The sequence below is a fragment of the Mugil cephalus genome, chromosome 17 (assembly GCF_022458985.1).
Source record: "Mugil cephalus isolate CIBA_MC_2020 chromosome 17, CIBA_Mcephalus_1.1, whole genome shotgun sequence".
NCBI lineage: Eukaryota > Metazoa > Chordata > Actinopteri > Mugiliformes > Mugilidae > Mugil > Mugil cephalus.
Genome location: NC_061786.1, coordinates 9,750,921 through 9,767,842, shown reverse-complemented (window position 1 = coordinate 9,767,842; position 16,922 = coordinate 9,750,921). Strand labels below are relative to the sequence as shown.

General features: G+C 43.9%; 1 protein-coding gene across 2 annotated transcripts; it reads right to left on the bottom strand.

The window, feature by feature from the left end:
• Positions 1 to 2,354: 2,354 nt before the first annotated feature.
• On the bottom strand, positions 2,355 to 10,557 carry LOC125023121 (synapse differentiation-inducing gene protein 1-like). Of its 2 annotated transcripts, none has more exons than XM_047610144.1 (4): positions 9,935 to 10,557; positions 7,887 to 8,372; positions 3,899 to 4,036; positions 2,355 to 3,199 (listed from the first exon to the last, which is right to left on the bottom strand). In XM_047610144.1, the coding sequence occupies exons 2-4, from the start codon at positions 8,307 to 8,309 to the stop codon at positions 3,041 to 3,043; spliced, it is 720 nt and encodes a 239-aa protein (XP_047466100.1). In that variant the 5' UTR covers positions 8,310 to 8,372; positions 9,935 to 10,557; the 3' UTR covers positions 2,355 to 3,040. The 2 variants fall into 2 exon arrangements, with proteins under 2 accessions (XP_047466100.1, XP_047466099.1); XM_047610143.1 differs by having other exon boundaries at positions 9,851 to 10,552.
• Positions 10,558 to 16,922: the final 6,365 nt, after the last annotated feature.

Here is a 16,922-nt window from a genome sequence, read left to right as displayed (position 1 = left end):
TGCAATATTTGCAGAAGTTGAGATTCAACCGGCTGCAGCCTCTTGGAAAGTTTTTTTTTTTTTTTTATTCACGTGGGGGCGGATGACTAATAAAATCAGTTTGCTTCTGGTGGTCTGAGCTAGCTATGGGCGCAGTGAGCGAGCGAGTTAGCAGGCGTGGGTGAGGCTTCCTATCTATTGAGGGAGAGAAAACACATGTGGCGCTGCACTTTCTCGCGGAGTGAGCCCACTTCAGCAGCCCATAACGGCTCCCATTGATGAGAGCGCCACTTTCGCCCCCATCTCCCCTATCGAGCCGCATTTCATGCATTAGAGACTTGCTCTGAGAGAAACTGTAAAAGGGAACACAGGTGAATTTAGGAGAGGTCAAACTGTCCTATGAGACATGCCCACCTTGACGTGCTGCTTGGGATTTTCTGAACACCGAGATAAACAACACAGTTCACTGCAACAGCTTTCTGCGCTGAAAGTAGTGAAGATACCTCGAAAATTAATAACATGAATGGTTTAAATAACTTAATGCAAATAGCAATAGTAGATACCCCTCTCTCTCCATCTTTACTAGAAAAAATAATACAGTCATAAAATGCCACTTCATTTAACTTTTATGTTGATTTAGACTTTTAGTGTTTTCTGGGTGTGCCGACTCCATGATGATGGGCTCAGAGCTCTGGGTGGACCGTTACATCTGTTGCTGTCTTATTCTTGGGGAGTGTTTTAGGCTACTTTAGCTCTGGTGCCTAATTTTCTGATCACATGACAGGTTGGGCAAGAGAACGGGATGTGTGTGTTGGTGTGTCCAGGAGGGCTATAAAGCACCGCTCTCATTTTGTTCTGATATCCTGACTTCAGAGAGCAACCATTGTTCCCGACGCTCCCAGCACTCTGGCAGTTAAAGTCACCTCAAGGCTAGAACGTGAGTGATGCCGAAAGACAGCGAAAAGACGTGCCAGTTACAGCACAGCCTTGTGTCTGCAATAGCAAATAGTCAATATAGTGCTCTGCGGTTGACAATGATCTCTGTCAGGCTTGTCTAACCACACAATCTGTGTCCTGTTCGGTGGTTTCTAACCTTTGTTATCTCATATATCTTGACAGGATGTTAAATGAGCTCCATCACGCCTTAATGAACCCAGACTGTATTTTATAAAACATTGTTTACTGTAGATACTATAAACTGGAGTGACTATGGCTACAGCAGTTTTCATACAATTTAATGGTCAATGTGCTAAGTTCAGACTTGTTTTATCTAACTATTTAAGCTATTTAACAATTGTGTTTATTTAGCTCACTACATAAGCTTAAACCTATTAAAATTTTAACTCTTTCATTAGTCAGTGAGTTACTTTGACGTGATTTTTTCAGATAATAATGTCTCTTCGTTAACGTTGACATGGTTAGCTAACGTGGCTATAGTTAGCTAAGTAACGACTTGTTTTGCTAACAATGTGAACTGTAATCTATTCATCACTTTTTTAAACTATTTTACATGTTAGTTTTAGCTGCTACTAGTTATATCAAATCATCGCTTCCATTCATCGATTTCAGCATTTGTTTTTTGTTTGTTTATCTTAAGCTAGCCTTTAACGAACGCCTGCTGTAGTTTGACTGTTTTAACAGTTTATTCGCTAGAGTTAGCTAACTATTTCTGCTGTTTCAACTGCTTGCCTATTATTATTTTTAGCCAACTAAATCAATTATCATTCATTACTTTTAGCCAACACTTTCTGCTGTATATGTAATCTTAGCTAACGTTTACAGTAGAGCCCCTTCTCTCTTAAGTTTTTATTAACATACATTATACATTGTACGTTATTCATCACACAAGCCAAATGGTGATACCATTTGGCTTGTTATATTATATTATATTATATTATATTATATTATATTATATTATATTATATTATATTATATTATATTATATTTATTCCCAAAATATCCTTCATGATGAGTCTCTAGAATTGGCAGAAATTAGCATCTGTTTTATTTCATTTCAACAGTTTTATTTGCTACTTTAACCTGCCTGCTTCAGTTGTTATTCATCCAAAGTTCTGGTCTGTATTTTATTCCTAATGTTTTGAATCACACAGCAGCTCATTGATGGGTAGCCTATTGGTAAAGATCCCCATTACACAATATTTTAGCATTCCACTTTTTATTTTCCACCTTAGCAAAATTAATAGGAACATTCTTTTAAACATAAAGTCATACATTTGCAGTTTTTTGTTTGTTTAAAAAATATATACTGTATATTTCAGTCAGTTATTTGCATTTTTTGCTAGTCTCATGCAACTACCACTGCAAAGACACACCTCCCAAAGAGAAAATGAAAGAGGGAATGTGAGACATGGTAGTGTTGGATTATTCATGCCAAATGTATTTATTGACTGAATTTACAGCACACAATACACAATCACTCTCTTATCAACTGCAGCTTTGTGTACACTCTTGACATATTTGCTGTCTTTCTGTTGGGAGTCCATTTCCCACTTGCGACAGATATATTCTTTGAATAAACATCACATAAAAATCCACATTTTTTTCTCCCCAAGATATTCATTTACAAAGTGGATAATACACAATTTGTGATAGTATGGACAGATAACACACCTACTGTAAAGGTCAAATAAAAATAATGGAAATGACTAATGTGTTAAAAGGTAGGTAGTTTCTTACTGATATGAGCTCAGATTTTTCTAACATAAGTACAGTACGGTCTTACAGTCATATTTTTCAGCGCCGACTTCTTCTTGTTGTGTGAGAATACCTTGGTGAGAGTGTTGCTTCCTAGAAGGAATAAAGATTCACTCCTGATCAATATGCGGTCCAGGAAATTCTCCATCCAGTCATATTTCATTCTATTTCTCTCTCTCTCGGGTTTAGTCTTTTATCTTCATATAGCTTCCTCTTTCCGCAGCTAGCCAGGGATCAGCACAGGCATGCGCTTTCAGGAGAGGTAAAAGGGATCTGTCCAAACTCTCCTGTGGTCCCATCTTGCTCTTCCTCCACTCCATCTCCCCCCAAGCAAGTGGTCCCAGTACTATACATGCCCGGGCTTGGACAGGTATGCTATGAGGGCCACAACCACCCCCACATACATCCCCGTTCCAACGGTAATGGAAAGTGCAGCCAGGAATAGGGCTCTTCTGGAGCTCATCCCTGCTCTGGAGAAGTCTCCCTTAGCAATGGCCTTGCCAGTCTGACAAAACAAAAGCAGAGGGTGAAATGAGCCGGCGTGTTACTCATCAGCGCCGAGTGTATGAGTAGGTGTTAAGCCACAATTTAAAGAGAGAAAACAAGAAATGCTCTATGGGAACCATTAGTTACCATGGCAATTAGGTCATTATCCCTGTGACAGTGACAAATGTGTTGTTTGGGTGTTTTAGTTTCCTATCAAAAAATGAGTCTGGCCTTTATTTATTCTTCTGACACATTATTTTCTGTTCCGGTACAATTGTCTATGCAATTACTGTAGAAGATGTGGCAAATCTACAAAGATATGCAGTGTTTTGTCTGGAGCTGCAGGGCTTGAACCTAATGTTGACAGAGCAGGAAGATATTAGACTAACCTGAGGTGTTGCTATAATTACAAATGAGATCTCGGCTACGGACAGCGAAAAACAATGTAATTGTAGCGCACTGCTGGAGCTGTCACTCTGGGACACACTGTGAACCAAAGCCCCGGTGTTAAGGGTTTGCTAAAGTGAATACAAATGACTGACAAGGGGGCCGAACCTGCTGAATTTACACAACCAGTCATGTGCAACAACAGCAAGGAGGGTCGCAGAGTGGAAAATGGGCTGCTGTAGCACTTGTCTGAGAGCTTGTGTTCGCTGACCTTAACTAGAATGCAGTGTAATCAGAGTTAATGACGGGCTTGAGATCTCTAGGCCTTTACCTTGTGAGAATAGTAAAAGGCAACGATGCCCAAGGGCCAGAAGCAGCAGAGCATGGAGAAGATGGCTAGGCCCAAGTAGTCCCGAGGGGGCAGCACGATGAAGTTGTCCTCACTCTCGCTGTCACTGGAGCTGTCACTCTGAAAGACAGTGGGTTCATAAAGAATAATTAAATGTCTAAAATAAACTTGAACCACGTTTTACATACTAGAAATGTGTATTCTTAGACGGCCGAGACAAAAGGTGAACTCCCATCTCAGCACTGATAATAAAAATATGGTAGAGTTGATGTTTAATAGTCTGGTGTACTTGGGACATCTTTGCAGTAGACGTCCCCCACGCCCCACCGCCATCGTCAAGGCCAATGTATCTGCCCTTGTTCCGCAGCTGCCCAGGACAGGATGTGCTCAGCCAGCCAGAGAGGATTTGGTGCCTCTGTCAACACCCATGAGCGGAGTGACAGATAACACAGGATTAACGGATTGTTTCATCATTGCAATGTGACAGGAGGAACAACACGAAGACAGTGTCATTTATGTGCTAAATTGTCTCTGCAGCCTGGAAGACCTCCACCATCTTTCCTTAATGCGCTCGGCGCCTTGCAAGGCAGGGCGCGTTCAACGGGCTCCCACTTCTGAGCCTCGGCACTGAATCTCAGGGCCACAGGGGCTGAACAGGGCTAATGAATGACAGATTTGAATGCCACTCAAGCTACACGGGCACATCGTCCCCGCAGCAAGGACAGCAATGAGGTTGCATGGGTGACCTTTAAGAGAAGCGCGGCCTTAGTTCTCTCAGCTGTCCCAGAGACAGAGAGGATGTTTGTCTAAATAAACAGCCCCCATAAGGAACAGGTTTCATTTGTTAGGCTTCCTTCCTTCAGGGATCGATCAAAGAGGGAAAAGGAAAGCACAAAACAGAAATCAATATGTAAGGCAGGAACTGAACTAACCATTGTGGAAGGTCATTAAGGAACATTCACGGAGGTGAGCATACTGAACACAGGCGGCCACATTTTTATGCACGCTGTACATAATGTTCTCTTCAGAGCTTGCCAACTGATTCCACATCTACCTTGAGCTAAGGAGCCTTATTTAGACGTTACAGGTAAGTGAAGCATGGGAACGGTTTTATCACAACAGTTTATACATACAGCCATGTTTACCAAAAAAAGATTATGTAGTTCCCTGTTATCTGCTTTTATGAACACTGTCCACCTGGACAGCCTGGTGTGATCCATCAAGACAGCAGCTGGTCGTAACTGCGTAATCTGACATCACATGAATAAACTGGCGGGCACAAACAGCAGTAATCTCCCTTTATCTTTGAAACAAGACCTGATAACAGACATGAGTGACTGGTGCATTCACTCCTCCTGACAGTCTCCCTGACACTGAGTCCGGTCGGCTGGGGACGCACTCCCAGTCTGGTCAGTATAACTGATGGGGCTCCACCGAGGCACGGTGCCGGTAACAACCCTGTCACAGCTCTCTCCGAGGCCTCGTTAGGGTTTGGAGGAGACAGTTGACTCAACACTAGGGTCTGCGTGCGTTCCTACGGGGGGCATTCACAGTGCTATCATGCACAGGGTTAGTTTGTTACTTGCTTTTTGTTTCCACTCTGGCACACAAATGTCAAACATATAGCGAAGAAGACTAGCTGTTGAATTCCTGTTTGATGGTGTTGCTTGCGCGCTGTGAATAGCGCTTCATGTAACGTAAAGGGAAAATGAGTCAACCAAAACCAGACAGACCATTGCTGCTTTCAAATGAAACCCATGCGTCTGTTGTTACTGCATGAGTGTATACAAAGCACTTGGCGACCAAGTGGTACCATTAGCCGTAAGGAGGCTTGCACACAGGGACAGGCCATAAAGTCAGCGAGTTGTAGAAGTGATACACAAAACAAATCCTTTGGCTGCAGGAAGCGGGTACCAAGTTGAAGTACTCTCAAATTTGAGGCGTCATGATTGAGGCGACGGTCAGTGGGACAGACTGAAGCCTTTGATTGACACATGGCGCCAACGAAGAGTTACCCAGATATTTTCACCACAAGGAAACACCGCGCACAACTTTGGTTCTTATCACCAGATTCACCATGCTGAAACCCAGATGATCTTTTACCTTTTATTGTACTTTCAGATAGAGAGTGGTGACTATAAGACAGGTAAATCCAGACATAGTTCATATCAGAACATGAATCACACCATTTGTATTTCATTGTGGTGCTTGTTTCACCCGGTACAGAGGAAAAAATACCTCTGCATGCAGCCGGATAGTCCTACAGCCAATTAGGGCCATTTTGTTGTCAACAAATCCAATGCAACTGCACTCAGAGGATGTGTATAACTACATTGGTGGTGCACTTCTGTCCATCACCGTATAAAGCCTTTCAAAATGATTTGCCTGTCCCGGCAGATCTTTGCAGTGGCACAATAAACTCCCAGCTCCAGGCTTCCAACATGACATCATAAGGGCGTGGGAAATTTGGTCTTGCTTACAGGTGACCATAATAAGGTCTAGCTAGGTCCATACACCAGCAATGTTCTTTTGTTCTACTTGTTTGGCACTCAAACAGTTGTGGTAGAAAATATATAAGAGGGTCACCTAGGTAACCGGAGCCTGGTACGTCTACTAGTAACCGACTAACGGCTACAAAGCAAAGGGGATTTAAATGTGGAGTGGGCATAATTTGACACCTCTGCTAGGTGTCTTTAAATGCAAAGGACAATATTTCATAAGATATACACCAAATAATGCAATTGTATAATAACATCCACCATTTCTGAAAATCAGGAAAAAAATGTCAGCACGCGTGAACCTTCCACTCCCTGAGTGTCACAAATGGAGGCCACTCATATGGACTGTTCTTGCGAACAATGTTAACTCGGCAACGTCTGAAGACAGCATTTATCCTGGAGTTTCAGCTCCGCTCTGGTTTTCTTATTTTTAGTCCCCACAGCTCTGAAATCCCTCTCACTGTTCTATTTGCTGCCGTAGGAAGCCGCTGTACATCAACCCACTAGTGGCACTTGTGAATTCTTAACACACAAAATCCCCCAGCATGGAAGGGTGAAGATATGCATGTGCTGAGCGAAATGTCTCATATTCTGGCTGGGAGCTCAACTTTTCATCCTGGCACTGTTGATCTGTTTCATTTGCTCTTTTGAATTGACATGGAATAACTTTAGCTCGGGGCTCACCTGCTCCAACAGTCATGAATCAGCAGAGTCGCCCTGAATACCTTCAAAGCACAACGTTACTTAAGGCGTTAATGGCAGTCGCTGCCGTCCATGTCTCTATCTATCTGCCAGGCCTCCGAGTGACAGGAGCCGGTGAGATCATCAGCCCAGTTATGCTGCTATACTTCTTCCTCTATCAGCTCAGAGCCCTGGGTATTTCTCAAGCATCTGTGGGTGAAATTAGATTTTTGCCACTTCTGACTTTGCTCTTTTTTGCTGCTGTCATTATAGGTTATAGCCGTGCTCTTAAAAAAACAGTAGCTTGGTTAGACAAAGTCACACGTGCCGTTTTCTTCTAATGCAATTACAAAGTAAAAGCTCACAATTACCCTGCGCCACATTTGAAAAGACTCCAGCAGATTGACCGTTCAGAGTGCGAAACGAGCATGAATCACACTGGCAGTTTATTGGAACAGTAAATGAAATAATAAGCATCACTAGAGTGTACGCAGCATGACTCATTTGCTGCTGATTGAAGGCCCCGACAGCTACAAGTAAATGTTAAAACGCCTTTAATTTGAAAAAGCAACTCAATATTCTAATTACTTCGTCAAACACAGCCAAATGACTCGAACTTGAATCAATTTGCTCCTTAACATGTGCAGCTATTATTAACTAATTTCTGGCAAAACACGACATTTCTTACATTTAACTATACTTAAATCTGCCAACGCATTAAACACATGTTTCATATCAACTTAATCTCTGCAGACAACACATGCATATTTAGCTCCCGTGCGTCGTCTGACCTCATATTCAGGACCTTGCTCCTCCTCCACCTCGTACGACACCGTCTGGATCTTCACGTCCTTCTCCCCTTGCGTGCTGTCCGCGATATCCGCGGACACTCCGTCCGACACCGTGTCCTTGCACTCTGTGAAAGTGGTCTCAAAGCTCTCGCTCTTCGAGTCCTTGCTGTGAAGGCTGACGTCGTCCTTGCACAGGATGAAATTGGGCCTGTAGAAGGCCTCCACTGCTAGATGGAGAGAAGTCGCGTCCAAGTACTGCTGAGTCTTGTGCTTGCCACTGGTCCCGGTGTAGTAGTAGCCAATGAGGCTGTCCTGGTAAGGCTGGCTCGGGTAGTCGCACTGGTAGCCCTGGTAGTCGTTGGGGACTGCGTGTCTGCTGTTTTTGTCAAGCAGGGGGTTTTGGAGCTCGCTGAGGCTCTCCATGATGGTAGGGGGTCTGCCGACGTCTGGTGGATCAAAGGGTGGAGTCCGAAGAAGATCCGGTAACTGTAAAAACATGTCAAGAAGAGTTCCAATAAAACCCATGGCAGATTCAAGGGAACACGCAGTTATTCTATGTGCTGTATAGTCGCTCTAGGAATCAAGCCTTTCAGTAATAACTCACTGAAGGAACTATTTCATCTTGTCTGGCAATCAGCATTCCTCTCACAATGTCTCACCACTCCGAGCCGTAAAATCACCATCTGCTGTATGTTCAACTGTTGCATCTCACGCCCACAGCTTCACATAAACGTGCAGGGGGAAAAAATATCTTCCACATGTCACGGTTGACCATACCGCAGGGAAGGTGCTGCATTAGATTTCACAATGCATGCGGATTGGACATCCGAGGCGTGGGATGAATGAGGTAAAAATGAAAATGAAGAAATTAGTGGGTATGTGTAGGCCTGAGTCGTCCGTCAAGCACATGGCCAGTGATGACATAAGATAACAGCTACTAAGGCAGCTGCATTATGTTTTCAAATTAGTAGTACATAGCAAAAAAAATTAAGAAACAAGCCACGGGGGAAAAATAGACAAGAAAAATGTCACTATTTTCTGGTGATTATGAAAACAAAGTATGTCAGGATTTGATTTATGACGTTTGCGAGGTGTCTGAGTAGCACTGAATGAAATATAGGCATAAATGGTTTTGACAAAACATCAAAAATAAAATGTCATGTCACATTGTGCGATGGCATAACTGCAATCGTCAGAATTGTACCAATGGCTTTGACTCTGTCAAGGCTGAAAGGAATAAACAAATATATTTTAAACAGTGCTACCGATGGGATGCATTGTTTCCTGAATATGCAGAGGTTTCCTGGCATTCAGAGAACACATGAAGACCTCTGGAGCCTTGTGGCCCCCCATGAAAGCAAAAGCTCACGCAGCCATAGCAGCTTTCACAGTTATTTGCAGTGGAGAAGCATGAATAATGTGGGCCAGTGGCTGAATCTGTACCCCCTCCCACACACACACACACACACGCACACACACACGCACGCGCACACACACACAAGCACAAGACTCAGACTTGCTATCTTCTGTGTCCATTCTCACATGCTTCTGAGGCTGGGCCACTCTCCAGATAACAAGGAATTCCATTACACACTACATTAGACAACAAAAACCGCATCCACGAATAATTCATTCGACTCATTGGAGGAAGTGCGCTTGTGTGCTCAGACTCCACGATTATTAATGACCACGAGCACACACTGCCCCTCTACCTTCTCTTTCTTTGTCTGTTTAGTCTTGTTTATCCATACATCGTTCTTACCTTTTGTCTTAGACACACAGACGCACCATTTTCCACAGTCTGGCGACATCGCACATGTTTTTTTACTTGACATAAAATTGCAAAACTTCATTTTCGCAATTTAATGTAGCTGCTCCACAGGACATAAAAACTACTATTGATTCACAGCCTAAGAATATTTTTTGGACCACTGGAAGCTACACATCTTCTTCAGTCATCATACCTGTAGTAGAAAATAGTCCCGAAGGTTTATCCAGCATCATTCCTCGGCGCAACGGAGTCGACTGAGACAGACGGACTGACCCACCTTCTTACTTCAGGTTATCACTTTTGGGGAAGGCGCCATCGCAGCGGAACATATGGCATCCGCGTGAAAGCAAGTCATTCCGTGTGTGTGGGGACGGACTTTGCCCGCTGAGCTGTCCTCGCCATGGCACTGCCTCCGCTGCGTCTGGCAGGTAGATTTTACGCGCGGTATCTCGCTGAGTCTCTGGCTCCAAACAACTCCGACAGAGGCTGAGATGACTCCAGCCACATGATTGGCTGATGTGTGCGAGGCGCTCAGCAAACTCTATTACCTACCACGAATTTGACATTTCCAAACTCCGTTCGCCTTGCTTGCTTGGGCGTCTTCCTCCAGTCAGCGCATCGTGTGCTGGCTGGCTGGTTTTTCGTTTCTTTTATTGTTTTTTTTTTCTGTGCCTCTTTTTGAACACCCCCCCAGCGGTTCTATTTTGCCTCGTTGCGTAAGCAGAGTTTTGACTCCGGAGATAGCCACTGAAATATGTTCATCCACCATTCGACATCTATCCGGAAATAACAGGACTTAGACAACTAAAGTGTAAGCTGTTAAAGTGTGATGCCTCCCCACTGAGAACGCCCACTGAATGTAGGAAAGACACAACAAAGACACCTCAGAGACAGTTTCTTTCATCTCTCTCTCTGCCACGTGAATTTTAGGATTCCCCTTCTTCCCATGAGCTTTTATTACTTGTTCCAGAAGATGTGCTCACCGAATTTAACGTCTCTGTCTTCTCTAATGTGCACGACTCTGTATTGGTTCAAATATAGCCCAGGAAAAAAAGGGGCACTGTTAAATTCATTGCACATTTATATTTGATTAATATTTTAGACAAATCCCATGCATTTATTATGAGCCTGCCAATTTGGATGTGCCTTTAACCTCACTCTGCTAAGCGGCTTATGATTACATGCCGCAATTTTTCTTTGTAAACACAGTTTACATAACATTAATATAGATGTGTTGGTCATGCAAACAAATGGGTGACATAATAGATTACACACAGAAAAATTAAGCCCAATTTATTTGGATTCTGCCGGGGGAGAAATGATGGAAGAGCAGCCTGTGATTTCGACTCATGTAAAGCGCAGTAAAAACAGCATTTATCAAAGGCTGTGATGTTCTGCCAAAACTAAAAGACTGATATACGGCCTCGGAACAGTGGACACATATCTTATTCAGAAGGAGCACTCTGTTCCACAGGCTCATAAAAATGTCTGGAGTTAATAATGTGCAAGTCCAGGCTCTGTCACTTTCACTGGGAGATGCATTAAGGTGCTGATGGACACTTTATGGGGGAAACATGGGGCTGCATTTATAATACTGGGCGCCCGCGAAGCCGCGTCTTTCTCCCAGAGTCACCTTGTGTTCGCATACACGAGGCGACGTGGCATAACGGCCCGGCCGTCTCCGTGATGGATACCACTCCCTCAGGAGACGAGTATATTAGAAGGGGTGGCGACGCGGGGGGAAGCAGAACCTGTAACCGTTTATCCTTTTTTCTCTCCATCTTTCTCTTTCTCCATTTGCCTTTATAGCAGAAATTACAGGGGGACGTTTTCCAATAAAGATCTGTTTCAGAAGGAAAAAAAACTCCACAGACTGATTCGAATCCCCCAAATTGTGAGGCACAACCAGCAACGCTCAGTGGTGCCACGTTGGGCTCCTCTCATAAGAGGGCGAGATTTCTCCTCAGACCATGCTTTTGCCAGCCTTCTGTAGATGGACTGTGAATATTTATGTTTCTCACTGTGCCTCTTCTGCTCCATTTTCCATTCTAAATTTAGGCACTATGTCACTACATAGCAAATGCGCTATTTGTCAAGCGGCTTCTCCTCGGAGTCTTCTAATTTCGAGAAAAAAGGAGCCCATCAAGGCTGAATATGCAGGTATGCATGTGCCATTAAGTGACGAAGAAAAAAAAAACACACACAGAGAAAGAGAGACGCTAAAGCTGTTTACATCTTTACAGTTTTGTATTGATTTTCCTCCACCTCTACTTGATATCACAGCCAACTCTCACACCACGGACCATCCCAAGGCCCATTAACCAGCTTTAATCATTTAAACACTTTTGGGAATTAATCAGCCTAATCCGATTGGCAGAGAAAGTATCAAACCACTTAATTTGATCTGGCCTAGGCGGCTTTTGCAAAGAAAAGGGGGGGGAGGTATAAGCAGCTTTTCCCACATGGCTGCTCCGAGTATTATTTCCTGTTTGATTAAACACTTTGGCAACGTGTATGCCAATAGAGCACCTCCGACCCTCGAATCAGCTCGTGGGACTAATAAGGAGGGAAAACGCACCGTTGAATCTAAATTAAATTTATACATCTTTCCATGTGTATTTACAGCACTATTTCAGACCAGAAATAGTTGAACGGTTATTACACGTGTTCATTTTCACACCTCTGAAGTCTTTTCTGCCGCTACTATCCGCTGCAGACGTCAGGTGCTCCGCGAGGAGCTCATCAATTTGGCCAAAGAGGTCAGTTTGCAGAGAACAGTGGGACTTCAGTTCCCGCATCGCCAGGTTCAGGTGCAGAAGCAGGAGGACGCCCAGCACACCGAGAAAGGTTTTTGGCAGGAATAGATGCTGGAGCTCCTTTCAGGCCTGGAGGCACACTGCAAGCCTCAGACTGAAAGCTCGCACCAGAGCAGAACGCCGCCTCAACTTCACCACTTGACTCAGGCTGCAATGAGCTGGGGCCAGTTAGGAAGCAGAGACAGTAAGCCTACATAAATGCAAAGCAGTGATGAATAAGAGAGTGGGCGGGAGAATAAATACCAGATCCAGCTCACATTCAGACTGCGGCTATTTCTTTCAAAGGAGCGAACTGAGCCTAAGAGGGGGTATGTTTATTTACCATAACGTGTTGCAATCAGGCACGCACAGAATTCATTTCTCCACAGAATTAATTTCTGCGGTCTGCATCACAGAACCTTGCTTTAGTTGTTTGTTATGGCCAGGTTAGTAAGTCCAGTGCGCAGCTTTAACAGAAATGGATTTATTTGGTGTCCTGTGTCTGGAGAAAATGAAAAGGAGCTCGACTCCTACAGTAGCCTGTCATAATGAAAAACATAATAGTCGGTGAATGCCAACGTTATGAGAAGCAATTTCATTAAAGCGCTCGAAAGTTGCGCAGTACGTGACTTCTCAAGGTCCCTCTACAAATGTTCAATCAGAATATTAACAGCATGTGGCTGGAAGTTGGCCCATGTCTCCGTGCCAGTGCAGTGGAGGATGGATGCGCCGGGAGTCCCCCGGGGACCAACAGAGGCTTTTGCCATTGCAATTATCCAACACACAAATGCAATATGTGTCGAATTAGCTAAAAGCGCTCCATCAGGAGGGGAGAGGTCGGAGTTTGTCATCGGCAATTTCCGACAGAAGTACCACTTTCCGGCTCTGCCCTTCACCTGTAGGAGCACGTTCCCTTTAGCGGTGCGTGGAAAATGCAAAGCGTGCAAACCTGGGAGAGACCCACCCCGGAGTCGCAGTTAACGTCAATCATGGCTGGACTTCCTCCCGCAAAAGCAAAGTGAGCAAGGACAGTGGGGAGTTTCTCATCTTCACAGATCGCTGGCCGTGGTGCTGTAGCCGCCCGCTCCACTCCGTGGGGAGGCTGTGTGCAGATTAATGGCATTCTCCGTGGCGAGATTTGAAAACTTCCATTAATGGAACACCAATGATAATTTATTTGGACAGGCGAGCTGCTTCTCTGTGAATAATGAAGTGGCCTCGGTATCATTAATATGATGGATTCCCTCTAATGTAGTGATGCTGCGCCAGAAGTCCTAGCAGTAAAAGAAAAGCAGAAATTACATGGCTGTTTTTGCATTATGGATTCCACGCTTTGGTACTCACGGTGTCTCTCTCTGTAAAGGGATTTGAGTTTTTTAAGGAATAATACCTCAGAGGATTACCATTTTGAAACATTATCAGCCCTAATGAGCAACACACCGTTAATCCTGTAGAGTGGGTTCTCAGGTATGCCAGGAGATGAGTCAGCCAGGCATGACGGCGCACTGCACGACTTGCCAGAGATGTGGTTTTATTCACACTCTATCCCATCAGTCTTAAAAGAAGAACTACAAATTACATGCGTGCCCAACCATGGGCTTCAATCCTCAATGTGTCATGGGACCGAGCTGCATATGTTAGAGCTTTCCACTTTAAGACTTTCCATTAAACCTATTAAACCACTTATTAAAGAGCAGTGGATTTAGCATCACGTCTCCAATATGCTTCGGAGCAAAACAGGGCTCAGGCGAAGACAGATTTCCCCGTCTGTCAGTCTTTGTGGCCCCGCTGCTGCTGCGGAAGGGTTATAAATAGGTAATCGTTTAGGAGCCGTCGCAGGTTAAGGGGAGGGAGCTCGCTCAGGGCCAGGGGTGACTCATCGCCCTGTCTGCTTGCATCTTGTCAGTTACCTGGTGTTTGCACCTGTCACTACATCCCCCCCGGCCACCACCTCGGGAACCCGTTAGAGGGTGCATCACTGAAGCCTTTAAACAAACATGCCTTAAAGGGGCCGTAATGTGATTATTTCATTTGGTGTGAAACCCAGTGAAAACGTTGCTTGATTCTGTGATTCTGTAGTGTCTTTAAACCCATTGGTTTGGGTTTTTGGCCACAGTTTCACTGTTCCAGTTCACCCTTGCTGCATTTACATATGGTCACTGTTGGCAGTTATTTACATCAGAAATTGCTGTAAACTCTGACTTGAAGAGTCATTAGTTGGTCGACGTAGAGAAGCATCTAGAGAAAAGAAAAGATTTCCACCAGGAGGTGGTGGAGACCAAAAAAGGAGGATTATGTAAACTCAATGGAACAAGTTATATGTCAGCGTTTAAACTTTCTTCTAACTAGCCAGCTCCCGAGCCACATTGCAATGCCACAAAAATCGAATTCCTCAGTGCATTCACCATCTGAGCAAATAAGGAAGTCTCCGAAACACTTCAACGGTTTATTAGTTTCTGTTCTGCACAGAATCACTTGGTGCACTGCGAACAATAAAACAAAAAATGCTGATACAAAGATTGTCTTAGATTGCTTGGAAGTTTTCAGCCATCCAACGTGCCTCAAAACTGCAAAACTAATTGTTTCATTTCACTGAACCCTGCATTATGCATGCACAGTAAAACCCCTCCTCTGAACCCTCCTCTGATTTGAATCAATAGCTGAACATTCCCTAATGTTCCTCTTTAATGTTCCTCTCTCTGTGCTGTAATTTCAGGTGGGTTTATTATCTGAGCCCTGGCAGGCTGCTGTGGGTGCCCTTATTTAAAAAGCTATTTTCAGCACACGCTGTCACGCTGCCTGATGCTGTGACTAATAAACAATATAACCCTGGGATTCCTGTGGGTGTCAAAAGGTCAGGAGGAAGAGCTTGTTTGTGACTTCCATCCTCCCTTTTATTTTCAAAAGCCTCTAATGGACCCACCGGAGATGTGTGTCTTATTACCACAGAGAAGGACATAATTACAGCCTGCCACAAAATCTATGATGCTCTGTCACGCGATTGTTTTCTGTATCGGTGACACCCAAGAACTGCTCCGCGGGATACGCGTTGAGTCGGACAGCCTTTTAGGAGAATCAATGCTCACATGTGTAACCCAAGGGAAAGGAGAAATCATCGCGTGGCGCGATGAAGGAAGATGAATTTCTGTAACTGCTCGTCCATTAGAGCACCCCGGTCCAAGGCCCTTTAAATGACCAGTTTCCTTCACTCTATCACTTTGGTCATCAATCTCCAAACAGCCGTCCGCTGCAACAGAGTAATGGTTCGAAAAGCAAAGTAGCAAATGAGGATGAGCGTGATATTCTTGATTCCAAAAGGAAATATCTTCATGCTTTCTAATTAGGAGAATAATAGTTAAGCTAATGAAAAACCACGAAGTTGGAAACAAACGCTCAGGCATTTGTTGCAAAAGTGGGAAAAAACATGCCTTTGCGGTTGTTGAAATCTCCGTCATGAGCTGATGAGGCTATGGATGATACTTGACAACATGTTGGCACCATAATTGACATTGCTTTCTCTTGTAACAGCTGAATAATAGATGCCTTGCGATGCATAATTCATTGAAATGCAGTATTTTTGGCTTTTCCTCTTCCTCTGTTCAAGGCCGGAGTTGTCACAGCTGCTGTCTGTGTTGTTTATTCCCGTCATCGGGAGAGAAAGAGGTTATCGGCAGGATCCGATGAGAACATCACAACCCCACTTGGAGCAATCAGAAACACTGATGAAGTGTTTCTCAATCATTTTTTTTTTTTTTTTAGTTTTTGTCCAAATTGTAATCCGAACATTTGAGCATGTGAATAAATATAAGCTGGTACCCACTGAACAGATTTATCAAGGTTCATGGGAATCCAATGCCGGACTCCAAAGTTAAGTCAGTTTAACACGGGGGACTGCTGGAAGTATACATATTTTATTGGCATATCCATATTTTATTGAAGCGCTCATTATGCTGAGTGATGGCTCGAGTGATGGAGATTTAATCAGGTCCTCTTTAATCTCTCGTTCATTCCATAATGACCTATTTTCCTTTTGACATTGAGCCAGAGGTGGGCGTGCTATTTCACTGTGGCAATGCAAACTATTCAGAGAGAAAGTCCCAAGTAAATGTCCATGTTGCAAGCAAGCAATCAAAACATATATGGACTTGTTGATTGCTGGTTGGAAAAGCCAAGGACTTGCCCTTCGTTTCAAAGGCTGCACCCAAGCAGAGATGACTGGCTGGCTTGGTGCAGGGGGGGCAGATTTTCTTCTTCTTTTTTTTTTTTTTCATTTTCATTTGCTCAATCAGTGATGTATTGCTGATTAAAACTGTTCAGTAAACCATCTGTTTCGTGCGATTTTGATTACACACCGCAAAGCTTGCATATGTCTCATATTAGTTGCCTTAATATTCAAGCTTATGTTTAACTGCAGCTTATTTGAGCTGAAGGCAGCTAATGGCGTCGTGCATAAGAAGACATAACAAATCC

What these genes read in the sequence shown, in the direction of transcription:
- LOC125023121 (XM_047610144.1), bottom strand. Translation starts at nt 8,309, where the DNA reads ATGGAGAGCCTCAGCGAGCTCCAAAACCCCCTGCTTGACAAAAACAGC. An exon ending in AGCAAGGTCCTGAATATGAG is followed by an intron (nt 4,037 to 7,886) that starts GTCAGACGACGC and finishes ACTGTCTTTCAG; the next exon opens with AGTGACAGCTCCAGTGACAG. An exon ending in CCTTTTACTATTCTCACAAG is followed by an intron (nt 3,200 to 3,898) that starts GTAAAGGCCTAG and finishes TTGTTTTGTCAG; the next exon opens with ACTGGCAAGGCCATTGCTAA.